Source organism: Ictalurus furcatus, chromosome 4 (genome assembly GCF_023375685.1).
Source record: "Ictalurus furcatus strain D&B chromosome 4, Billie_1.0, whole genome shotgun sequence".
Classification (NCBI taxonomy): domain Eukaryota; kingdom Metazoa; phylum Chordata; class Actinopteri; order Siluriformes; family Ictaluridae; genus Ictalurus; species Ictalurus furcatus.
Window position 1 is genome coordinate 22,511,843 of NC_071258.1, and position 27,392 is coordinate 22,539,234.

The following is a 27,392-nucleotide window of genomic DNA, read 5'->3' on the forward strand; positions in this document are numbered from 1 at the left end:
CATCAGCTTGCAACTGTCGAACTTTAGCGGCGAATTCTGCGACAGATATTCTAGTACGGTCAGTACAATGCATTTTAAGTGCCTGCTGAACACGTGGTGGACAGCAGGACAGGAAAGTATTAACAAATGGCACATTAGCAGCGCCTGAGTTGTAATTCATAAGCTCTACATGTCGCCACTGGGTTGTGAACTGTTCTAAGAATTTAGGTACCGTCTCACCTTTTCCCATTGTGAGAGCAGTGACTTGTGTCAGATCTTGCGCAGCAGCGCTTAATTTAGCGAGATATTGCAGGTCATTCTTAAATTCTATGACATCTCTCTCAGCCCAATATAAGGTTTGTCTAGGTTTTGTCTTTTTTATTTTAACGGTGCTAGTCACTCTATTCTCACCTGTACCTGTGGTGGGTGTCTGAGTTTCAGTGTCACTATCCCATCCTGTGAGATCGATTCCTACGTTATCGTGTTGAGTATTAAGGGCAGTTACTTCCTCTACTAATCCCCCCTCATCATATTTGTCTTTTAACGCGCTGCAAATAAGGAAACGATAATCAGGACCGGTCAATTGGAGATGAGCACTACAGGACATGAGTGCATTTACCCATTTAACAGGTTCCTTTATAGGGTCGTGCACATTAATAGCCTGAGCGCAGAAAGTCAAATCAGATAGGGAAGCTGGGGCTACATGAAAGCCTCCTTTCCCTTTTGTCTGCCATGCCATGGCAAAATTAGTTGGCTGTAAGAGCTCGGGCGGAGGGGGAGGTAAGTCTGCTCCACTAACAGGCGGAGAGTCTGGCCCAATTCCTCGAATTCCCCGAATTCCTCCGTCATCGGTATCTGGTTCTCCCTCTGGAGTAGCAGTGGCTAACGCTAGCGCTTTGTGTGTGAGCGGTTTAGCATGAGTGGGTGTTTGCTTTGAAATTGGAGCAGCGGCGGCGCTGGAATTTAGGCTTGAAACTTTAGTTATACGTGGTGGTGCGCGAGGTGTCTTATAATTCACATGGAACGTTTTAGATAATTTGTCCTTCAAATTATAATGTTTATTCCATAAGGGGAGTAGGCGAAGCCATCCCATATAACATTTTGCCATATATTCATAATCCCAATCCGGATCACCTTCCCCGTCATTCCCCGTTTGATCTGAGCAAATACACGCGGCTCAAAGGAGCCACGGAGTGAAATAATTTGAAGCTGCGGCACGCATGCAACTGACCAGCCGTGTAAACAATCTAAATATGGAACCGTATAGAATCCGCCTAACACGGTCTCAATCCAGTCTTTGGGTGTCATGCCAGGAGACGGAAGAGCCGGGCTGGACGGAGACCCTCCCATAACTTGGAAAACACCACGCACAATAACACAATAATACTAAACAAACAATACAACACACGTAGGCAAACCACACAGACAATTTTGCAAATTATTCTACAAATATAAAATACAATTATTAGGCAGGCATGACGCTACAGAGGATCATAGACCAGAGTACAGATTATCGACAAAACAGAGATAAATTACTCTCAATTTATTTCTAATTATGTAATTATGGGTTCGGAATTACACCGCACCAGGGAGGAAAGCAAAACACTCATCTGGTCCGGAGTAATCGCACTTCTGACACCAAATTGTTGGATTTCCATGTATCTCAGGAATCTCCAAATCTCAGATTGTGTCTTCCAGATCTCCGTCAGCCCTTTCAGCCTATTCTACACTTATTAACTATTAGTTCTGTGCTGCTATGAGCTAGAAAGTGTGGTTTACCGCAGAGTTCAGGCGCCTGGAGAGTCCGAATGAACACACACACTGACACATATGAATGTTCACAGAGACTTCCGGTTTATTCATTCAAAACAGAAGTATTTATACACATTGTACATATTGATAACGGCAGTGCGTGGACGGTTTCTACTGGTGCAGGTGCCAGCCAGATAGACAAAACAAAACACACAGCACACTATGAAAATAAGTCTTTTCAAGACACAGAAAATACATGTGCCAGCTATAAGAGAAATGGCAGTTGATCAGCTTATTTAAAGAGGTAATTAAATGAGTACAAGTTAATTAAATGAATACATTCATCATAGGTATTTGATAGCAGTTCATAATATAAGAGAGTACATGATAAGAGAATTTCCTTTCAATTAACAATTACAAAATATTAAAATACAGCATATTTTATTATATTTTGACATTTTATTTGTTAATAAACAAAAATATATACACTTAAAATTACGCACTTATAATTCACGCACTGAAATAGTGAAAGTATTGTAGCATTTTCAGTCAATCGTTTCAGTCACCATAACAAAATTAAAAACATTACAATATGTAATATTTTCATAATTAAAGTAATTTTATAATGTATAATTTACATGGCTAAAAATAGGGACCGTTCCGGGGCTGAGCACAGATTCTTCTCCAACTTAGCTGTTAATGTGTGACATGATCAGAAAAAGTTGGATTTATCATAAAACTTGCCTTGGGTGTTTTTGCTGTTTGTAGGACTACCAGACTGATAACACATAAAACTTTTCTAACTAGGCTAGTTTGTTGCTAGCCAAGGGGATGCACAGCTAAGCTGTAGGTAGCTCCTACAGTGCCATGCAAAGTACATAATTTTATTTATGCTCTGCTCATATCATGTTCACGTAAACTGGAATTCATAGACATTTACACACCTTGTTTTCCTGCTCAGCATCAGATGTTGTTGCTGTTTCTGTTTCAACCCCTTTACTGGTATAAAAAAAGACAAAAAAAAAAAAAAAAAACCCAGCATATATGTTTGGCAGAAATGAGAGCTGTCAGCCATGAGTATTTCCATGTATTTTCCTGTATACCCTGTCTGATTGGTCTCGCCTCCATTCACTGAAGATATAAAATTACAACACCGCCGTCTTTTTACTGACATTCAGTTAAATAGTGACAAACCGCTCCAGGTGGATAATTATTCAGGCTAAAGAAAAAATCTTCGAGTCTCCAGCCTCCAATGCCCAGGCCAGGTTACGTGCCTGCCTAAAAACAATATTATCAAGTAATATTATGATAGACAAATGTGGCACCTTCTGTGCTTCCCCCGGTAAATTCAGAATCTGGCTCTTATTCAGGATCTGGATCATTCGTGGCTATTATCGTGTTCATAATCATCAAAATCAATAGTTTGCTCACTGACAGCTTCATCATCAAATCCACCATCAAACAATGCTAGTATTTGATTAGAAACTTGTTCTGCAGTAAATCGCTGAACCATGTCAAGTTTTGTAACATTCTTTATAATTATTATTGACTCATTACATCATTATTGTTTACCAAACATTCCCACCTTGCGGAATAAAAGAGAATTGCACTTATTGAGCCCCGAGAGATTCAATATTGTTGCGCAGAAAAATATACTTAAACTATTACATACCTCAAGTCAGTAGCGACCCTATAAACTTTTTACAATTAATTAATTATAAAACAGATATTATTCAACAATTTTACATTTTTCTTGTTATATTGTTGATAATAGGTATAATAGAATACTAAGAAGGTGGAGGTCTAATGGAAAAAAATGAACAAGGGGGAGGGTACTGAAAGACTTCCAGGGTTCTTAACGACTCGAGGTATACATTTAAGGGTTAATGCAGCCTAATTAGATAACGTTAGCTATGTGCTTGAATTTGACGATATGGACAGAACATAATTTCTAGGAACTACAGCATTTGCCAGCCACTTGGCAAAGAACAGGACAATTTCAGTCACAAGACAGGCCAGGACACTAGTATTTCTCCTGAGTCTCCTGCTGGCAAATCTGGGTTTGGCTGTGCCATTTAATGTAGATGAAATTAAATTATTATACTAAGTGAATGGATAGAAATTCCAATCTGAAAATAAGCAAAACTAAAGAAGAAAACAAAATACTGGAAATGCTATGCTTGTGAATACCCCAACATACCATAAACTGCGAAAACACAAAAACAGGGCTTGTCATGAAGTTGCTCAGTTAAACCCATGGCTGAAACATGCCACCTAAAATGTTTCTCCACAGTGAGGCCAGCACTCACTGATTCAGGCGAGCAATCCACGGGTGTATGTATGTATGTTTTGAATTACGCTACTTGACTGACTCTGAGTGTTACTCTGTGTAAGTTTCTACAACAGCCACCCCACAACTTGAGCTGTCTGGAGGCATGTGAAGCTTTTTTTGAGGCAGGTGCTTCTCATGCGCCTTCAACCATTCCATGCTAAATGTTGAGTTCTTCTGATCTGCTGATGGAAAATCTCTGACTGGCTCAGTGGTGAGAAGGGAGGAGGGATGTACAACTTCTCCCTGCCTATTAAACAAACATCTGTAGGTGATCATGGTGTAAATTCTGGAGCTGCTGTCAGCCTCCAGCTCTCAATCATCAGTGCCCATGAAAAGCAAGCTCCTGAGATTTGGATAGCAACCAGACTCAACCATGACTCTGTGTGTTTTCTCCAAAGTGGCCACATTGGAATCTGCATGGACAGCCTGGCATAGCATATGTGTATGTTGACGCAGCTGCGCGATATTTTGCTCTATGGCAGCACTCTGACGGAGCAACTCCTGTGTTCTTAGTGTAATATCCAGCAGGCCTGACTGGCTCAGTATCTCCACTGTATTGAGGAAGCAGCGATGCCGAGTCAAGCCATTGGTAGAGTCTGGGACTGAGCCTCGTGAAAGGTACACCTTACTGGTGGGGAGTAAAAGTGCTGCAGGTTCAGAACAAGAAGACAAAGATGGAAAGGACAGAGATGGAGTTTTTAAACTGGAAACAGATGATGAGTTAAGACTTGTGAAGGCTGATGTCCCCATGACGTTTAGTTCTGGAGGGGGGAGGCATGAACTCCTCTGTTCTAGGTCACTGCTAGAAGAGAGCGAATGTAAGACAGAATGAGAGTGAGACAGGAAGTGGCTCTCCAGCTGCTTGTTTGGAAGCTTCTCAGGCATTTGTGTAGAGATGGATATTTCCTCTTTAGTTTCTTCAGTGCACACTCTCTTGCTCAGTCTGTGCTCCTCTGAACTGCCCTCCCTGCTGGTTGGGGGTTTGTCTCGTTTTTTTTTGTTAAGATTGGGAGCATTTCTGGGATACGAATTGAGGATGGGGAGGTACGCATTTTTGCTCTTTTTGTTCTTACTCTCAGCTCTTTGTGGCAGTGGTATATGAACATGGAGTGGAGAGACAGTGACAGGCTGCTGCAACAACAGAAGATTACTTTGAGCGTTAGTGCCCTCCGATCCCCACAAAGACTGGAGGACTTGATCCTGTCCTGACTGTCTGGACTTCAAAAAGAGAGACAGGAAGACAGAAAAAATATAACTCATCATTTCTTCTTGTCAGCCATACATGGGCTTAGCATTTTGATAAGTGGAAAAGTTAATGTTGCACAATCTGATTGCCCCCACTCTCCTATCAATCTCTATCCTCTCCAGTGATCTCACCTGTTTTAAAAATATATTTTTGATGATAAACATGGAAGTGAACTCTACTTGTCCAGATACCAGGGTGTGGTTCCCCTGATCTGCCATACTGTCAGGTTTATGGCATCTCAACTCAGAGTAATGTGCTGATCATCTACATCAGTCTGCTGATAGTCAGATCCAGCATCTGTGGAGGAAATAATGACAGAAATATCATGTCTTTAAATGTTTTCAATCATCCAGCTCATTTTGAAATGGTCAGTGTAGTGACTATAGACATGCTTGTGGTGTAATTCAATTTTTCAACTGAAGTTCTTCTTCAGTTCTTCTGAATGATGGGAAATTCACCAACCCATTTGTGTGATGTCTGGAGTCTGAAGGTGTACAAGACCACCAAATCGTACCTAGATGAATTAACCTTATGTTGGCATCTTCTCACTGCATTTGGTTTTCAAGGTTTTGTCAGAGTGTCTTTTGTCACAAATCCAAAAAGTCAGACACAAGAGCACACAGTGTTTAATGATAAAACAAAAACAAAAAAATAAACAAGAGACAGAAAAATAACCAAAAACTACAAAATCTAAAAGAACTAAAAAGCAAGACGGAAATACAACATAAACACAAAAACTACTCATGTTAATCATACATACATATAATGATTGGCAACTATAGAAAACTTAAATAGGATAACCAATTAGGGGAACACAAAACAGGCTGGCCGGGGGGGAGGCATTTTGTCCATGGTGAATGTGACAGAACTTCCTTTAAGGCGCAGCTCCTGAAGAATCCAAAAACTTAGGAGGTCCTGGACCCCTGAGTAGAGCAAAATCTCTACCGATGCAACCATGCAAGCCAAAGTCAAGACACCACCTCCACTGTGCTATGTCACTGTGCTATGCACTGTCCGATCAGCTTCTATATTTTGGATCATGAGCAGTTTCCAGAGGTTCCAGACCTTTTGTGGCTCATCTCTGTATTTTTTGCAAATTCCATTTTGGCCTTCCAATTCTTACTAGTGATGAGTGGTTTGCATCTTGTGGCCTCTATATTTCTGCTCGCAAAGTCTTCTTCAAACAGTGGATTGGGATTTTCCTTGCAACCCATTTGCTGTCTGGTTGTCAGTACATCAGTGTTTGTTTGTTTTTTTTGTTGCTTTTTAAGGACTTTTCAAATTGTTGCATTGGCTATGCCTAATGCTTATTCAATGGCTCCGATCAATTTTCTCAGCTTCCTCTTTCCTCAGTTCCAATATGGTTTGTATTTATCCAGTAGACAGCTCTATGGTATTCATGTTGGTTTATCCTTTTTAACAACAAATGCAGTGTTCTTAGGTGAAACACAGGGCTCAATCCCAAACACATTCAGAGTTATTAATTGCTTAAACAATCAATCTAACGGGGCACATCTGGGCAACAAGAAACATCTGTCAGTTGCATGTTCCAATATTTTCTCTTGAAAAATGGGTGGGTTCAAACAAAAGGTGCCATGTTCAAGTCATGTTTACCATTTGATTTACACAGCATATTTAACACTGTCCTGTTGGAAGGTGAACCTCTGCCCCAGTCTGAAGTCTCTTGCAGACTGGAACAGGCATTCTTCTATGATTGCCCTGTATTTGACACCATCAGCTTTGTCATTGTCCCTGACTAGTTTCCCTGTCCCTGCTGATCAAAGGCATCTGTATATGCTACCACTACCAAGCGTCACTGTTGGGATAGTGTTATTAGCGTAATAAGCAGTGTTGCTTTCTACCAAATGTAGGGCTTTGTGCCAAGGTCAATTTTGGTCTCATTAGACCAGAGAACATTTTCCTACATGTTTGCTGAGTCTGCAAATAAGATTTCATATGGCTTTTAAGGAGAAAAAAAAAAGACATTCTTCTCCCCACATTACCATAAAAGCCGGCTTTATATCTGTACAATGGTTGTCCTTTAAACAGCTTCTCCGAGGTTCGAATTCGGTGTTTGATGGAGTAAGACGCAAAGTTGGAGGCTCCTGCTGATTTCGATTAAAATTGTAATTAATTAGCGCTTTTTGGTCATATAATATATTTTGATTTATTCTACTTCGTTTCCTTATTTGCACTTTTAACTTTGTGGCACGTTAAGATGTCTGGAAAGAACACGAAAACCCGTGGTAGCATTCAGACACGACTGAGACCTAGTGTGCGCGCCGTGAGCGAGTCCCAATCTCCCCCTGAATCCACGTCCCCGAGCAGTGACCCTGACTTCACCGCACTCAAGCTTGAGTTGCTGGCTTCACTGAGGAAGGACATTGCTGATATTTTTAAAAAGGAGTTTCAGGCGATGTTCAGGGATGCGCTGTCTACTATCCAGCTTGACCTGCAGGCCGTGAAAACACAGCAGGCTGGTGATAAAGTCGCTACCGAGGCTACCATATCAACACTGAAAGGTACTGTTGGGGAAATGGGGCACGCTGTCTCCTGTTGCACCGATGACATAGTTCATATGAAGACTACTATCGAGTCTCTCACTGCGACCGTGACTCAATTAGAGAATAAATATGAGGATTTGGAGTCAAGGTCACAGCGCAATAACGTTAGGATAGTCGGAGTTCCAGAGGGCACTGACACCTGTGCAACCGCTGCTGTAGCGGCCTTGTTAAAGGAGGCATTTGGTCTGGAGGAGGAGCCGGTTTTTGACCGGTCCCACCAGACCCTTCAGCTGAAGCCCAAGCCTGGTGAACGACCAAGAGCTATTGTGTACAGATTCCACTATCACAGTGACTGTGTTGATATTTTACGCCGTGCAAGAGAGCACCAGCAGATTAAAACGAGGGATTTGACCATCTCCGTTTTCCCTGACTACACAGCCAAGACAGCCCGGGCCCGGGCTGCGTTTAACGAGGTTCGGCGTCAACTTCGTGGTATTGAGGGCGCTCGCTATGGAATACTTCATCCAGCTCGGCTTCGCATTACATATAACGGTGTTCAGAAGGACTTTATTTCAGCGGAGGAAGCAGGAGACTACGTTAAACTCTTGATATCGGGGTGAATTGCATCACCTATATAGTGGAGTTTTTTTTCACTTTTATTCTTTTTTCGCACTCGGCCTTCCAGCTCTACAGAATTCGGATTCTTATTGAAGATATTGTCGGTGCATTACTTCGTCTAGATTTTGTGGACTCACTCCTCTTAAATTTACTTCTGTATTAATGTGCTTCTCTGTTTTGATGCTCTGACTGGGTTAGAGTTTATTTCATTTTATTAGTGTTGTTTCCTCATCTTTACGTGCTACACTGTTATATTATTTGTTACAAGTCTTTAAAAGGTAAGGACATTATATTTGTTAAAGTGCACAGACTATTTATCAGATTTGAAGTCAGTAGGGGACTTTTCTCTTACTGGAATTTTTTTTTGTTTAGGTAATTTTGTTGGTTAGTTCAGCTTACTCTCTGAGTTGTTTTCACATTGTGGACAACTCTTGGTGGGAAACACTGCTGTCTCCCTTTGTTTTATGGAGACTTTGGGTGTGTTGGGGGGGAGGGGGGGTCCCACTCCGGCTGGGACAGGCACACCTTTAAGATTTATTTGTTGGAATGTCAGAGGTAATCCTGTCAAGAGATCTAAGGTTTTTACATATTTGAAACGTCTTCCACTCAAACTTTAATTTGAAAGTAGGAGGGGTCGCTATTTTAATTGACAAAAGGTTACAGTTTTTGTCCACTAACGCTATCGCTGATGCGAACGGTAGATATATTATAGTTGCTGGTACTCTAATGCAAAGACAGGTATTGTATACGCTCCCAATTTAGATGAATTTTTTGTTTATTTATTTATTTAATTTTAATTATTTCTTTTATTTCTTTTATTTATTTATTATTATTTATTTATTTATTTTTTTATAAATGGCATCCCTTTATTGTATACTTTATGAAGTTACAGACACTTCCCACTTAAATTTTTGTGCCTGTTCTTGGGTTTTATAATATTTATATAACCAGCAACAGTTATTGAGTAGCCATGATGAGCCGGGGAGAGCGGGGGTGGGTTTTTGGTACTTTTAATTTTGTTTTGTTTGTTTTTGTTTTTTTTCTTCTTCTTCTCAATGAAATATTTGGGAAAGGGAAGGGAGGAGAGAAGAGAAAAGGTAAATGAATCACATGAAAATGAATCACGTACATGAATCACATGAAAATGAATCACATGTAAATGAATCATATGAAAATGAATAAATAAATTAAAACATAAACAGCTTCTCCTATCTGAGCTGTGGATCCCAGCACCTTCAGAGTTACCCTTGGCCTACTGGCTGGTTACCAATCACCAACCCAGTTACTGAATTTTGTTCAATCTTCTTTCCATTTTTTAAAACATTGAATGGTTCTCCATGGTCAAAGTTTGAGATACATTCATAATCAAATGCTAACTGATACTTTTTCCTGGACTTTGTTTTGGCCCCAGTCGCAGGTTCTTAACCAGTGAGCACCTGTGTACCTGTCAAATTGTCCATGTCAGGGAGAGAGTATAATGTGTTGGTTGAGTGTCTATCCTTCTTAATTCAGGTATATGAATATTTAAAATATATTTTATGCTTAAAATGATAGCTTAAGTATCATCTAAACTTACTACTCAGATTGTTTCCCCAAAGATGTGTATATCAGGTGTCTCACCTGAGTAACCGGAATCTTTCATAGAATTGCAGTGGGAGTTCCATCTATTTGTCATCGGCTGTGTGTGAGCTTTTGTTCTGGACAGCAGAGACGTGTTGTTGCTTTTGTCCTTAGCATTTCTACTGGCAGGAAAGGCAGCACACCTCCCCACACTACTCAGCTCCTGAGGCATTGTGGGTACTGAAGGCAGAAAGAGAGGCAGAGCAAGGTCTGTAATCTAAGCAGATTTTGTATCTCATCATCCACATGACCTCAAACCAGGTAACAGACACATGCACAATATCAAGATTAATGTACTAATAAAAAAAGTGAATGTCAATCCCTTCACCTTTACTCACCCCCCACAATTCTATAATAATAGCACCATATCACCCTGCAGCTCTCGCCTAGTTTCCCACTAAATCTAAGCAGGGTTGAGCCTGGCCAGTACCTGGATGGGAGACCACCTGCGGAAAACTAACGTTGCTGCTGGAAGTGGTATTAAGCCCTGTTCACACAGGGACGATTTTTGCAGTGCGAAAAATGGTCTGTTTCATGTCCCAGTGGCTGTCAATGGGAGTGTTCACACCCAGGCATAAAATGTGTGGCGCTAACATCGTTTTTTTGTGATGCACCGCATCAACCAATAAGATTTGCGCTTTTATTCCCATGCCCAGAGCCGCTGAAGTTACATAAAAGCTCAAGTGCAAAACTGTCCTGCCGACAAAGAAGAAATTGAAAAAGAAATCGAAGAAGATGCGAGCACCCACAATTTTAGTGAGAGTGTATAAGTGACATACCTGAAATAAAATGCTCACTGCTAATAAATCCTTCTGCCTACACACAAACAAGGTGTCCTTTGAAAGCACCAGATTAAAAATTACACACCAAATACTACATAAGTGTATTTATGATGTTGTGGCTATTTTTTTTTTGACGACACTGAAATGCAAGCATATATTCTAAGTGACCCATTTAATTATTTCAGTGTTGCTTTCTACACTAAATAGCATTGTTTGTTTCTTTGTTTCTTCCCTGCAAATGATCATTCATAGATATCTACACACCAATCGTATCAAACGTGAAGCTTGGTGGAGACTAAACATTGTATGTTTGAGTTATAACTTTCTGTTTTGTGGCATTAATAGCATGCGTTAGCACTTAGCTAAGTGTTTCTAGCATGGTGTAACATGATTCTAGCATGTTGCTAGCATATTTAAATATGTTGATAGGAGTGCATCACAGTGCCACTTCCTGCTGCCAGAAGGTGGCACTGTGACTATAATTGAATATTGGCATGGAGATGTCTTCAGGCCGGGACTTTTATCAAACGTGAAGTTTGGAGCAGATTGGACATTGTATGTTTGAGTTATAACAATTTCCTTTTTCATGGCAAAACATTGAAATATGTCAGACCGCCACTCCCACTCTTTAATATCAACAAGGCCTTTAGATTAGACTGACTGAATATGATGTCGATTCAATGAAATCTCTAGGAGGAGTTTGTTAAAAGTATGAGACCTGGAAATGGATAAATCTGAGCAAGAACTGCAGAGAAATATCAAAATGGCTGACTTCCTGTTGGGCTACGGCTAAGGCTCTAAGAGACTTTTTTTTGTATGTTTTAACATGTTACATATGCCTAGCAATTTTCTTATGTGTAGGTGAAACATAGCACGAGGGCTGCTTCATTGAAATTTTGTAGACGGCACTTTTTTGCCACATTTAATTCTAAAACCTGTATCAGATGTAAATTTTTTCCACTTTTAAGGTGTGTGCAAAGTTTCATGAGTTTTCAAGCATGTTCAGGCCTCAAAAATGTGATACATTTCATATCGCACTATGTCAGGCCGCCACGGACATGCCCTACAATGTAAACTCAAAAGCATCGCAATTTAACATTGCCAAGGCATTTAGATTAGACTGTCCATATACGATGGTGATCTGATTAAATCTCTAGGAGGAGTTTGTTAAAGTGGCCTGGAAATGGCAAAATCTGAGCAAAAATTTAATAGAAAAATCAAAATGGGTGACTTCCTGTTGGGTTGAGGATATGGCTCTAAAGGACTTTTTTGTATGAGTTGGCATGTTACATAAGCCTACCGATTTTCGTATATGTAGGTGAAACGTAGCGCGAGGCGTACATCATTGAAATTTTGTAGGTGGTGCTATTGATCCATTTTGCCGCACTCAATTCTGGAACCCCTATTAGATGTAAATTTTCACCAGTTCTGAAGCGTGTGCAAAGTATAGTGAGTTTTTGGGTATGTTTATGCCCTCAAAAATTGCACGTTACACATGTGTACCAAATTTTGTACATGTAGGTGAAACATATCGTGAGGCGCACATCGTTGAAATTTTGTAGAGTGCGCAATCGAGCCATTTTGCCACACTAAATTCTAAAATCTGTATCAGATGTAAATGGTCACCAATTTTGAGGTGTATGCAAAGTTTCATTAGTTCTCGACCATGACCAAAAATGTGATTCATTTGAGAAGGAGAAGAACAGATCCAATAGAACCTCGTTCCAGCGGTGCTCAGGCCATAATAAACGGAGCAGATCCAATAGGGCCTTGCGCCAGCGGTGCTCGGGCCCTAATAATAATAATAATAATAATAATAATAATAATAATAGTGAAAAAACACTCCAAAAACAATAGGACTTTAGCTGCAAGCAGCGATAACAGGACCAAGCACTACGGCGCCCTCGCCAGCCGGTGGGTGTATGAAAACAGTGCATAGTGAAGTGAGTGCTCTAGAGTAAAACACCTGAAATTACAAAAAAAATAACAATAAAAAGTATTAAAGTTTGATGCATTACCACAGCAACACTTTTTAAGATATCAAGAATTTTGCAATTTTACATCAGCCGTGTCTCAACAATATTCTGACCAAATTCAATATTCTAACCAAGTTCAAGTTGTGTAAATATAAGACTATTTGAAAGCCTGTTTTAAGTGACACTTCCTGCTGCCAGTTGATGATGCTATGATAGTGACTCACAACAGCCACATTCACACAGTAAAAAATATGAGTTTTAGTTAAGTAAACCAAGTAAATTTTTAAGTTGACACAAATTGTTTTTTTTTTTCGTTTTTCAGTCAACTTAACATGTTGAGTTTTCACTGTCTCAACTAGTTTGTAAGTTGAATTAATGAGAGTATCGGTCATCTCAACTTAAAAACATGTTGAATCAATTCAATGTTGATATCATGTTCTGAATATTCATCGCGAGATCTCGCGTGAAGCACAAAGCAGACAGAAGATGTTAATCGGCAATGTTGTGGGGCAAGAATGAAATCTTCCACCATCGTCAAATTTGGTAAGTAAATATTTGTTCATATTGATGTAATAACTTGTAAAAACGACATATACTATCCAACAGTAAAAGTATTGTTTACAGCATTATCGTTTCTACATCAAATTAAACCATGGCTAATCCACGCATTGTCCAAACTATCATATTATATTGTTGCTAGCCAGTGAATTAAAGATAAATACAGTGGGGGAAATAAGTATTGGATGCGTCAAACATTTTTTTCAGTAGATATATTTGCAATGAGGCTATTCACATGAAATTTTCACCAGACATCAGTATTAACTCAAGAAATTTGGAAGTATAAAGAATTCACAACATTTAAACATTAAATTTCCTGTGGAATGACACAGGAAAAAAGTATTGAACATGCTAAGAAAAAGCAATTCTCCAAGTCAAGGTAAGGCAAGCAACCAGCTGAAATCCGCAAGTAATTATACCTCCTATCTGTGCAAATTAATATCAGCTGGGTTAGTAAATTGATGGTGTATATAAAGGCTTTTCGTTACCAAGGTGTCACACAAGAAACATCTCATGATAGGTAAAAGCAAAGCTCTCCCAAGATCTTCACAACCTTATTGTTACAAAACATATTGATGGAATCGGGTACCATCATATTTCAAAACTTCTGAATCCTCCATGAAGCAACATCACTCCGTCATCAACCGGCTACGCATAGGAGCTCCTCATAAAATTTCTGACCATGGAGTCAGAAGAATAGTCAGAAGAGTAGCCCAAGAGCCAAGGACCACTCGGAAAGAGCTCCAGAAACACTTGGAGGCAGCAGGTACCATCGCCACAGAGAAAACAATAGGAAATGCACTTTACTTCTCATGCTCACCCGCAAGACTCCATTACTAAAGAAAAGGCATGTCGAAGCTTGTTTAAAGTTTGCTACAACTCATTTGGACAAGCCTATGAAATACTAGGAGAGTGTAGTCTGGTCAGACGAGAGCAAAGTTGAACTTTGGCTGTCATACTACACACCATGTTTGGAGAAGAAATGGCACTGCACATCACCCTAAAAACACTATACCAACAGTGAAGTTTGGAGGTGGAAGCATCATGGTGTGGGGCTGTTTTTCATTGCATGGTACTTCCAGACTTCATATAATTGAAGGAATGATGAATGGATCCCTTTACCGGGAGATTCTTGAGAACAATCTGCTTCCATCCACAAGGATGATGATGATGAGACATAGGTGGACCTTCCAGCAGGACAACGACCCAATGAATACAGCAAAGGAAACTCTCAATTGGTTTCAGAGAAAAAAAATCAAGGCATTAGAATGGCCCAGTCACTCACCTGACTTGAATCCAATTAAACAATATTTAAAGACAATATGTTTAGAAGAATGGGCCAAAATCTTATCTGAATACTGCGGCAGATTAATTTCTTCATACAGGAAGTGTCTTGAAGCAGTCATTACAAACAAAGGATTCTCCACTAAGTATTAAATACATTTCAGTTAGCGTGTTCAATACTTTTTTCCTGCATCATTCAGCTTTATTACACATAAGTTCATTTGTGGACTTTAATGTTTGGATTTCGTTATATATGTGGATTTCTTGAGGTAATACCAAAATCTGGTGAAAATTTCATGTGAATAACCTCATTGGAAATATATTTACTGAAAAAATGTTGTCAATGTCAATACTTATTTCCCCCACTGTACAAAGCCTATAATATCGTTAAAGTTAATAAAACAACAAAGGAAAAAAGATAATTTATCATTGCTCCGAGTTACTTTACACCTGTACCCCTGATTGGTTGTGTTAATATTTGTGGTTATGCTTGCACTTATTAGATGTTAAGCAGTTTGTTTAAGTATTTAAGTCTTATATATATATATATATATATTTTATATATATATTTATATATATATATATATATATATATATATATATATATATATATTATATATATTATATTTATATATATAATATATATATATATATATATATATATATATATATATATATATATTATATATATTATATTTATATATATATATATATATATATATATATATATATTTTTTTTTTTTTTTTTGGTCATTTTCCAATGCTCCTGCTCCCACTGTAAGGTGACCACTGTAATGCTCCCTCATTAGCTTTGCATACTATATGAATATGTATATGTCTATTAACCACTGGCCATGAAATATATCAAGAGATTTGGTGAGAAACTATTACGTTGGTCCTGATCTTGCTTGTGTACACTGTTTATTAAATTTTTTAATGACTTTGTTTTTCTTTTCTTCATAGAATTACTTCAGGCACTGCCGCAAGCAGTGCAGGCTATTTGGCCCTGACCAATGAAGTGGAGTTGCAAATTCTGCTGTTTCACATCACCTAATCAATCATAAGGCACTACAAACTCAAGCACTGCCATCATGCATGTAACGGTCCTCTACCTTGCATCTATGAAGACTGTGTGTGTTCATTTAGAACTGAACTTGCTCTAAGGAAACATTTGGTCAGGGATGGGCTCATAAACGATCTGTCCAGATCTGTACTGCAGCCTCTAAATTGAACTGTGATCTCTGTGCTTTCTCAGAGATGTGAGGGATTACTCAATACTTCACACATTTAAAGACTCATCTGCAAAACTAAGAGAGCGTGAAATGTCCTTTTCAAAACTGCAGTTTCCAGTCCAGGGTATATAGTACATTTCATGCTCATAAGAGTAAAAAGAATCAGAAGTGTGGAGTTGAAAATCTTTGTGCAGACATTTACCAAACTTGCACTTCAGGTGTTTCAGAATCTGAAAATACAGCTTTTGAGGCAAATTTGGATGATCTGGACTTCCCTGTATCTCAGTTTCCTTTACAGCATGGTGAATACATGCATTATTTGCTTCAGCTGAAACTAGCATCTTTTGTTCTTCAGTTGCAAACACTTCTGCATGTTTCCAAAGCAGCAACCCAGGAAATTGTAAATGAACTTGGCAGCATTTTCTCAGTTGCTGAAGAGTTTGAACCAAAATAAATAGATGTTTTGCACAAGCACAACTGTACCATAAGCAATAATTATCTATGCCATAAAATAGATAATTGTGAAAGCAAATCCACTAAGTTCTCTGACAAAGAGTGGCCCTTTTGGCTCAGAATACAAAAGAACAGATTTTTACAAGGAAAACTTTAAAGTGGTTGAGCCTGTTGAATATGTGATAGATGCATCTTCAAGAAAGTGTTTTATATTCTTATTTTGCAAATATTGTCAAAACTGTTAAACCATAATGACGTTCTAGATAAACTTTTGCAGACAGAAGACAGGGAATATTTTCCACAGTGGGCCCATTTTAAAACATACAGGGATGGCCTATATTGTAAAAATAAATCACCAATAGTTGATGTGTGGTGGGCATTCGGGCCTACTCAGACAAAGAGGAAATCAAAAGTGTGGCCAGTGCACTAGGTGAAAAACACCCCTGTCTGAAAGAAAGAGGATCCTCAGATGGGTGGTATGGGAGGAAATTAAGTTTGACATGGAAATGGGAAACTACAGATCCAAACTAAGAGATGCAGGTTGAGAAGACATCAAACTGAATTCTGCAAAGAGAAGTGCAGAGGGGCTGCAAGGAAAGTGAAAAAGCCTAAACAGTCTGAAACAAACTTTCTCCCAGACCTCCACATGGGAAAAGACCAGAAAACACTGGAAGACAAAAGAGAACTGATGTCTCAGGAGATGTAAAAGAGAAATCCAGAATTGAATTCTGTGGATACAGCCATGAGCAGCACGTATTCTCTCCAGAGACAGGAGATAATTGAAGATGAGCCTCCAGTGTCAGAAATAAAAGTGAGGTGGCCAGCTCTTTTTAATGAGAGACAGGTAAAGTTCTGTTATGCTTTTTTTTAATAATCACTTTTTAGTACCTGTTACTTATACTGACATGGCAAACAACCACATAGTAATACGTCTAAAACAATTTTTACTCGTGCTTACCTGATGGCTAATATGTAGGCACAGTTTAGTGCGGCAGTTGAACTGGTGTCTTATAGCAAGTTGCCATAGTATTTGGACGGTGATCACTGATATAATGGTCTTTTTTTTTGTCACATCAATATGAATAAACTTGCATTTTTTGTTCTGTTACCTAAAGTAAAGTGTAAATTTATTATTAAAAATTAGAGTAGATTTATTTCAAGTGTACTTGTACTGTAAACACTGTGGGAATTCACTTTCTTGAAATTTCTCGTCCTGCATAATCTGTATCTAAAACATTTGTATTTTGAAGCATCAAACCAACGGAAGAGGGTTGCAGTACTGCTGGGGCTGCCACTGTACATGCAGAAGAATCCATCTCAGTTCTTAAACATCTGTGAGGTAAGTAAGAAGGGATGTTGGAAGAAATTCAGATAATGGAAGTTCATGTATTGATTTTTCCAACTATTTTGATGGAGTATGTGTGAAATATCAGTGTGGACACATTTTAGCAGACATGATTAAAATGTAATGTAATGTAAAGGAATATGGATAATGATTGACACGTACTCCAATGGTGACTGAAATGGTTATTCAATGTGAAATAAATTGTGAGGGCGGTCAATCACCAGCCCTTAACCCAGTTGAGCATGCATTTCACCTCCAGAAGAGGAGACTGAAGGAAGAACCTGCCCAAAACCAAACAACTGAAGGAAGCTGCAATAAAAGCCTGGAAAAACAACACACAAGAAAAATGCAACAGCTTGGTGATGTCAGCGGGTCATCTGCTGGATGCAGTTACTGAAACCAAGGGATTTGCAAGGGAAGTGTTGTTTTCTTTAAGACTCTATTCCTATACTTTTTCTTACCTAAAAATTGAGTAGTCTACCAGCGAAGGTGCCATGTTTTAAACTGTTTAACACATCTAAACGTAAATATCATGAAATGAAAGCTGAAATACCGATCTATCGTCTAATTCATCTTTTGATCTCAAACCCAAATGTCCTCAATGTTTAGTGAAAATAACAGAATTGGCCTTGCTGTTCCAATATGTTCAGAGGGGACTGTATATAAATAAATAAATAAATATGGTTATTATACAAACAATTATTAAATAAATGCGGCAATAAACAAATGTCAATACATAAATTATACTGAACGGAAAAAAAAAACACGTATACTGAAATTATACATCACAAATCACAATTTCACTTTGTCATAATAACAGGCTTTATTTATTTTTATTTGTTTGCTGTTGTTGATATTAGATAGGAGGCTGAAATATATAAAAAAAAAATTAAAAAAAAAAAAACACACACAGTCCTCCACTAATATTGGATATGAGCAAAGAAGGCAGTGAAACATTGACTTTATTGTTTAACCTTTTGATCTTTTGTTTAAAATAACTCTCAAAAATACTCTGCTCTATTGGATATCAAACAATTGCAAACAACACAGGTTTATCCAAAAAAATCTTTGTGAAATATAAGTGTGCAACAATAACTGGCACCCCATGAATTCATATGAGAAAAATATATTTATTGATTTTTTTTTTTTTTAAGGGGGGTATAAATATGAGGTAACACATAGGCCAAATTCCCTTAGTCATTTATAACAATGGGTAAGACCAAGGAATATAGCTGTGATGTGTGGCTAAAGATTGCTGCATGCCCATTTCCACCATCAGAGTGATAATTAAGAAGCTCCAGACAACTGGAAATGTTATGAATCAACCTGGAATCGTGTGTCTATATCGTCTCAATGCACTGAAGAGGTTGGTTCGAGTAGCCAAGGATCTCAAAATCTCCAAGGATCACAGCTGGAGAATTGCAGAAGTTAGTTGCGTCTTGGGGTCAGAAAGTCTCCAACACTACAATCCGAAGTCACCTACATCACCACAAGTTGTTTGGAAGAGTTTCAAGAAAAAAGCCTCTACTCTCATCCAAAGCCTCTTCAGTTTGCCAGACACTAATGGAACTTCAAATGGGATTGGGCTCTATGGTCAGATGAAACCAAAATACAGCTTTTTGGCAATAAACACCAGAGGTGGTTTTGGCACACACAGAGAAGCAGACATATGGAAAAGTACCTCATGCCCACAGTGGTTCTTTAATGTTTTGGGGCATTTTTTCATGTCAGAGGACCTGAAAATTGATATTGACAGGGATGATAGTGGAGGTCTTAAAGCAGGCTGGCACATGCCATCTCCAGTGAACTGTTAAAGATGTCTGTAAACACTGGAGAGCGTTGATCAGCACAGTACTTCAGAGTGGATGGGAGAGAGAGTCTGGTCCACCTGCTTTGCGGGGATTCTGTCACTTGAAGACTCTTAACGTCTCTCTCCAGGATGATTGAAGTGTGCAGCTGTCGAGAGGCCCTAGCCTCAACTGTCGTGGAGGTGGTGAAGCTGGTGGGATGGAGCTGAAGCTGTTGGCTGGTGTCACAGTGGATGATGTCAGGACTGTCCCATTGTCTTTCAAAGCGACAGTAGAACTCACTCAGGCTGTTGGCCAGACACAAGTCATTAGCAGAGTGGGGTTAGCATTTTAGGGGTTAGTTATGTGCTCTTTAGCTGTTTTTTGAAGATAGTGACAGATTCTGCTGTCTGGATTGAGGTTGGAAGTTCATTCCACCAGGAATGAGGGACAGTTAGTGTGAAGGTTCTGGAAAGGGACCTTGAGCCACACCGAGTAAGCACTACTAAGCGTCGGTCATTAATCAATCGCAGATCGCGTGAGGGAAAGTAAGCCTTCAGGAGAGTGTTGAGGTGGGGGGGGGGGGGTGCTGTTCCAGACAAGGTCTTGTATGTGAGCATCAAGGCCTTGAATTTGATACGGGCGGCTACAGGAAGCCAGTGGAGGGAGATGAAGTGGGGTGTGACATGGGTCCTTTTGAGCTGGTTGAAGACGAGACGTGCTGCTGCATTCTGAATCATCTGAAGGGGTTTGATGGAGCTGGCTGGGAGGCCTCAAAGTAGTGCATTGCAGTAGCCCAGTTTTGATACAAGAGCCTGAACTTTTAGCTGTGTAGCCTGTTCAGTGAGATGGTGTCTGATTTTCTTGATGTTATACAGAATGAACCTACAGGACATTAAGTTGTTGAAATGTGGTCTGTAAAGGTCAAGTTGTCATCAAAAGTCACCCCAAGGTTCCTGGCTGTCCTGGTTGGCTTGAGTGTGGTTGAGTCGAGCTGTACAGTGAGTACAGCTGTTTAGCTTCCCTCACCGCTTGCTAAACATGTACTTTGATACTTTAAACCTGATTCTGTCCCCACTCTTAAGCGCATCTTCCTTCTCCAGCCTCCAGCCTGAGTCTAGCTGTTAACTAGGGTCTGTCATTGTTGTAACTCACCCTGGTGCGTTATGATACACAGCTATATTCACAAAAGCTTATGTATTGTTATAGGAGATTTAGATCTCAGGAATATGTAGCCTCAGCCCTACTGTTATTTCTTGCTTAATGTAAAATATAAGCTGATGTATTATATTATGTTAATGTTATGTGAGAATGACTAAAACTGTATTATGATTAAACTATGTAAAGAACCTCAACCTTGACCGCCCAGGGAAACACAGTCGCCTCAGGAGAAAAAGAGGGCCAAGAAGAAAAAAGGGGACAAGCCAGTCCCCAGGTACCCAGAAACATGGAGGAAGACGGATTGGAAAGTCTTCTGGTTCGGGAGCCACTAAGAAAGCTGTTCCTGACATTATGCTCATCCAGCGAGACCTGCGAGATTTACAGCTCGACACGCTGGATGTGAAGAGAACTGAAAAGTTGATATTGAAAAATGATCGTTTAGTGAACGAATGTGATAGCATACTGAGTGTCTTCAATCAAATGAGAGCCGAAGCTGAAATATTAAAGGATCGTGCTAAATACAGGAGAGCTGAAGGCATTAGGCAACTAAATCAGAGATATGGGCAAAGGTACACAGAATAAATGGAAAAAGTAGCACAAGATTGTACTGATGAACCAAGACCCTCTGCTTTTACTAGACAAATAGATTAATTAGAAAAATTGATAGAGCGCTTAGGAATAAATCTGAGCCAAACCAAGTAAAAACACACATCCTGTTTTTACATCCTGTTTTTACAGCTAGCGCTCAAAACTACACAGCTTCACATCCTGTTTTTACAGGTAGCGCTCAAAACCACAAAGCTTCAAAGCTAACGCTCTATACCACAATTTCCCAATCTCTGTGTTTCTCTGTTAAAAACCCAAATAAGGGCATGCTTCCTGTTTTTCTATGTGTCACTTCAGAGCTAGTGCTCATAACTGCATCCGGTGATCTTTGAAAAAGCATTGCGGTCTTGAGCAACAGCTTAGACCCTAGTGCCTGAAACCGCAATCAAAAAAGTATATATACTGAGGAAATGCGAGCAGTGATTAGCCACTTCTCGGGTGAAGGCGTACTCGTGTTAATTTCTTGTGAAAGAAAACCATTATCAGACTCTGCGTAGTCTCTGGTCGTTCTTTATTTTATTTTCTTTATATTCTGAGTTAAGATAATTGTAATCCTTTTGTTCTTTAATAAACCAAAGTCCATACAAAGGACGATTCGTATACCTTACTACAAGAGTAATATCCTTTGTTACCAACTTCTTCAGAGTAAGAGAAAGGACTTCAAGGGTTCTCAAGCCCAGCGGTACAAAGACCCCACCTCCTGAGAAGGTAAGAGGAAGTAATTCTATAAGCTCTATCAGTTGTATGACAGAGTAGCGGGTAGAAGATGGAAAACTGGGATACGGAATTCCCGGGAAAATCAATAGTATGTATGATGTCACAGCCTCTATGTAATCATCCAGATTGTTAGTAGCAGTCCTGAATACATCCCAGTCAGTACAGTCCAAGCATGCCTTAAGATCCTCTACAGCCTCCCTTTGATGTCCTTCTTTGATGTCCTCACAACAGGTTTGGAGCACTTTAATTTCTGCCTGTATGCAGGAATCAGATGGACCATGATGTGGTCAGAGTGTCCTAATGCAGCTTGTGGGACGGCATGGCACTACTTACTGTAGCCTAACAGTGACCCATAACGATCTCTTCTCTGGTCAGGCATTTAATAGATTCTCTGTATTTGGGAAGTGAGAGGTTACCTTTGTTAAAGTCACCAAGAACAATAACAAATGACTCCAGGTAAGTGCGCTCCACACACAGTATCTGGTTGGCGAGCATACGCTGTTCCTCTTGCCCATTGGCGGAATGTAAACACAGACCAGTATGAATGAAGCAAACTCACATGGGGAGTAGAAGGGCTTGCAGTTTATGAAAAATTACTCAAGATCAGGAGAATAGTACTGCTGAATCACTGTCACATCATTGCACCAGCCACTATTTGTGTAAAAGTAAATTCCTCCAACCTTCGTCTTGCCTGAAAGTTCCATGTGGCGATCTGCACTGAAGAGTTGGAATCCTAATAGCTGCCGCACAGAGTCCGGTATAAGTCCACACAGCCACACTTCCGTGAAACACAAGAAAGAAGATGAAGAAAAGGTCTCTGTGTTCCCCCACCAGTAGTATAAGTTCGTCCAATTTGTTGCACAGTGAATGCACATGGGAGAGAAATACTCCCGGCAGCGGTGTGCGATGTCCGCCTCGGCAGAGGCACACCGGCATGTTTCCCCCTCCTCCGGCGTTTCATTGCATGTGCAAAAGTGAGGGTACCTTTGACCAGAATGTCCAGTAAATTCACGGATGTGTCGGTGAAGGTGGGAAATAAGGGTCGCCCTGATGTTCATGAGCTCTTCTCTGGTGAATGAACCCCGTATCATCACAAAAAAAAAAAGGTTTTAACAGACAAAACGCAAGCACAGCAAAATACCCGTGGCACCATCTTGCATCCAATCCATATTTAACATAAGATTTTTTTTTTTTTACAAACCTGTGTTTTGTTTGCAATTGTTTGATCTCAAGATCAAAAGGTTAAACAATAAAGAATTTTTCACAGCCTACTTTTCTCATATTTACCAAGGGTGCCAATATTAGTGGAGGGTACTGTATATGTATACTGTGCAAAAATCTTGTGTACATGCATAGAAATGCTGTAGAGCAAAGATGTCTTCAAAAATAATTACATTAAATGTTTCTACATTTAAAAAACAAACAAACAAAAAAAAAACTATAAAGAGCAGTAAACAGTAATAAAAGTTTTTTGTGTGAAAAGTGGTCTCTTAAGTAATATGCTGCTTTCTTTACTGACCAGGGCTCTACAGTGTGACCATTTCAGTCGCATTTGCAACTGAAAAGTACTTTGTGTGACTGTGAAAAAATACATATAGGCGTGAGTGACCTGTTCTGAGTATAACACAATCAGAATAAAAACTACAACTCCAAAATGCAGGTACACCGTGCTTAGCTACTTTCATCACCTCAGTCAACCGAACAAGTGTGCAAATACTGCAAAGAAGCCATTATGATGACAAGAGTAACTCTGTAATCTTCTGCTTATCTCAACTTCCCAATCTCACAAACCGCAATCTTTTATTGATCACGCAAAATGACTTGAACCTGTGACTGTGATATGCTCGTGTAGCCACAGCGGCATCGGGCGGAGTAAATTAATAATAATGCTAATGCTACAAGGTGGGAATCTAAAATGTTTTTGTACTGACTCAATAAAGACATGAAATAAAAATCTATAAGTTTCTATTAAAAAAAGGTGCCTAAGACTTTTGCACAGTACTGTGTGTGTGTGTGTGTGTATGTGTATGCATATTACATACAGTATGGTATTATATCGGCTGGTTTGAGTATTTCAGATACTGCTGCTCTCCTTGGATTTTCACACATAACAGAACGGTGTCAAAAAACATCATGTGTGTGCAGGGTCTGCAGGCTGGAACACCTTTATGATAGAGATCAGAAGAGAATGACCAGACTGGTTTAAGCTGACAGGAAGTCTAATAAAGCAAATAAGTACTCTTTACAACAAATGGTGAGCAGAAAAGCATCTCAGAACAAACAACACCTCAAACCTTGAGGTGGATGAGATACAACAGCAGAGGACCACATCAGGTTCCACTCCTCTCAGCCAAGAACAAGAATTTGAGGCTATCATGGGCACAGACTCACTGAAACTGGACAGCTGAAAACTGGAAAAAGACCAGGGCTGCATCCGAATATCCCTACTATCCTACTATAGTAGGCAAAAGAAGTAGCCAAAAGGAGTAGTATGTTTGAATTCTCAGTATTCATAAAACAGTAGGCGAGAAATACCCAGATGACCTACTGTTTTCATTGCGATTCTGCAGTATGGAAGCAATGCACACCGCGCTATACCATAAGCCAACGGGACTGGTGCGTAAGAGCTGTCAGAATAAAAAGTGGCGGAAGGCAGCGTTTCGGCTATTTAAGTTGTATGACATGCTTATACTGATCAGTACGTATTGTATCAATGGTCAAGCAGTAGGTACCGAATCAAATGCAGTAGGTACTGACACATTACACAATTTCAAATGCAGCCAAGGTGATTTTTTTTTTTTTTTTTATAAAGATTCTTGGTGCTAGATGCCAGGAGTGGAACCTGATGTGGTCTTCTGCTGCTGCTGTAGCCCATCCACCCCAAGTTTCAATGTTTTGTGCATGCTGAGATGCTTTTCTGCTCACCACAGTGTTAGAATGATTATTTGAGTTACTATAGCCTTCCCGGAACCTTGACCAATCTGGCAATTTTCCTCTGACTTTTCTTCTCAACAAAACATACACAACCCCAGAACTGCCGCTCACTCAGTGTTTCTCGTTTTCCTTACCATTCTGCCTCAACGGATCAGAGCTATTTTGGTGGCACAAGGGGGACCTACACAATATTAGGCACGTGGTTTTAATGTTATGGCTGATCGGTGTATATAGTGTTATCTAATTTGATTAAACCATGTTCCATTTACCTTGACAGTAAGCTAGGATGCTGCATCGGTGCATCAAGCACTGGTCAAAACATTCCTAATGTAAGATGGGGGAAAGGAGCAGAGCTTTCATCAGAGATGTATATAAACTTACTCAATCCTGAAGATACTCAACAGGTTTTCGTTGGCACGCACATCACCATCGTACAAGTTGGCAGGAAAATGACTGAATGTGTGCTTCTCCTCTTATGTAATAAGCTTGACCTGAAAGAGAGAGCCTCAAACACTGACACACACATACCCAGATCGAAAAATATAGAATTAATCGACTGGAGACACAATACAACAGGACAAAAATCAATCATACGCCTCACCTGCCTCACTGTGCACAAGAGTAAGTTAGTGTTTCAGTTTCAACCCCTTTACTGGTAATAAATAAGCATATATACATTTTTCCCCTTACACTAACTGACTGTGTGAGTTAGCATTTGGCAGAAGACACAAGTATTTCCACGTATTTTCCTGTAAACCCTGTCTGATTGGTCTTGCCTCCGTTCACTTAAGATAAAATACAACACTCCATTCACTGAAGATACAAAATTACAACACCGCTGTCTTCTTTTACTGACAAACCGCTCCAATTATTCAGGGCTAAAGAAAAAAAAAATAAATAAATAAAAAAAGACAGCCCCAAATGTCCAGACCAGGTTACGCCCCTGGCAGACAGCAGGCACAAACATTGCATTTGAATGATCTACATTTCACTACAGAATTTCATTTCTCTACCCCTCCAATAAATCTTTTATAACCTGGACCTTAATCTACAATCACAAGATCAACAAATTACCCAGATATAGTAAAAATGTCAGAGCATTAACCCTTTCACACATAAATTTAAAATATTCCAACTGGGCCCTGGGGTGAGTTTTTTTTTTTTTTTTTTTTTTAAATGTGACCATTATTTTTGAAGTATTGCATTCAGCAAAGCCCTTCACAGCAAATTAAAATGTAAAATTGAACTAATGAAATGATCTGCAGCACATATTTACATTAATGCTTGTTACATAGTATGAATAAAGAAAATACACAAACAAACAAGCAAACAAACACTACTCCCAGAGACCAAACTTTTGAGGTACTTTTGTCAAATTACTGGGGGGCCTGTGCCCCACTAGTGATCAAACTCTAGAAACGCCCCTCACACCAATTATAACAAACCTCACATCTGATTTTAAAAATTAATGAAAAAACTCGATTAAAATCTTTTTTTAAAAAATGCTCGCACTTACTTACCTTGAGTTTGCCCTGTTCTGTCTCCTTCTGTTTTGTGTGTTGTTTTATTCTGGTTTGTTGCGAGCGCCTGTGCTAAACTTATATTCCGTTAATGTTCGTTACAGTTGTGGGTGCTAGGCAGCTGTGCTGCTGAGTGACATCCACAGCGGCCAATAGGCATGCGCCAGTCTCCGACGCGAGTGACGCATATTGTAGTGCTGCGTAATAGGGCACGTGGAGTGGAGGAAAGGGACAGGCGCGAGACAGCTCCCCAATACAGTGAATGATATCTGGCGCGCGGTTACAGACAACCGAGTGCGAGTGTGCTAATTAAGCAGTACCACGTGTTTGAGTGTGTGATGGCGTCCGTTGAGTAAGTTAGCGTTAGCGCTTAGCTTTGACACACCTACCGGCAGTCAAATCAGTGCCCTAGGCACGTACGAAGTGAAGTAATCATACTCTTATCAGATAACCAGTGCTATTCAACCAAACATTGTGTGGGAGGGACATGGGCGTAACCACGCATTCTTTGGGGGGGGGGGGGGCGGGTCGTGTCTCCCCCAATGTTGAGGAAATACCAATCTGTCCCCCCAATATACAGTACAAAATATATTCTATATGTCCCTTTTAATGAACCCTGCCAACGGAGGTGTCGTTTCTTCATCTATTTATTTATTTATGTCTATTCATTTTTAATATATTTCCGTTTGTTAAGGAAAATGTGTTTGCACTCCCCCCCCTCCAATTGTACACTTGGTTGCGCCCATACTCAACGCAAGTTCGTTGATATATCTTCTAAATATGCGAATTTTCAGCATCAAATTTTGGATGTGGGTCGGGGCTTGGACCCCCCAATGTCCATACCATGGTTACGCCCTTGGGGAGGGAGCTAACTGATGTATAAATATTTTATGTTTAATTAATCTTCTGTCAGAAAACATTCAACAAATCTAGAGAACATCACAAGACACCGCAGCGCGCACACAGTATCGTGGTCATGGTCCGCG

General features: G+C 39.7%; 1 protein-coding gene across 1 annotated transcript; it reads right to left on the bottom strand.

The window, feature by feature from the left end:
* Window positions 1-3,695: 3,695 nt before the first annotated feature.
* Window positions 3,696-26,650, bottom strand: si:ch211-132b12.7 (uncharacterized protein LOC564531 homolog). The gene is made up of 5 exons (XM_053622274.1): window positions 25,268-26,650; window positions 10,052-10,231; window positions 5,569-5,606; window positions 5,441-5,536; window positions 3,696-5,281 (listed from the first exon to the last, which is right to left on the bottom strand). The coding sequence occupies exons 2-5, from the start codon at window positions 10,221-10,223 to the stop codon at window positions 4,376-4,378; spliced, it is 1,212 nt and encodes a 403-aa protein (XP_053478249.1). The 5' UTR covers window positions 10,224-10,231; window positions 25,268-26,650; the 3' UTR covers window positions 3,696-4,375.
* Between the last annotated feature and the right edge of the window lie 742 nt (window positions 26,651-27,392).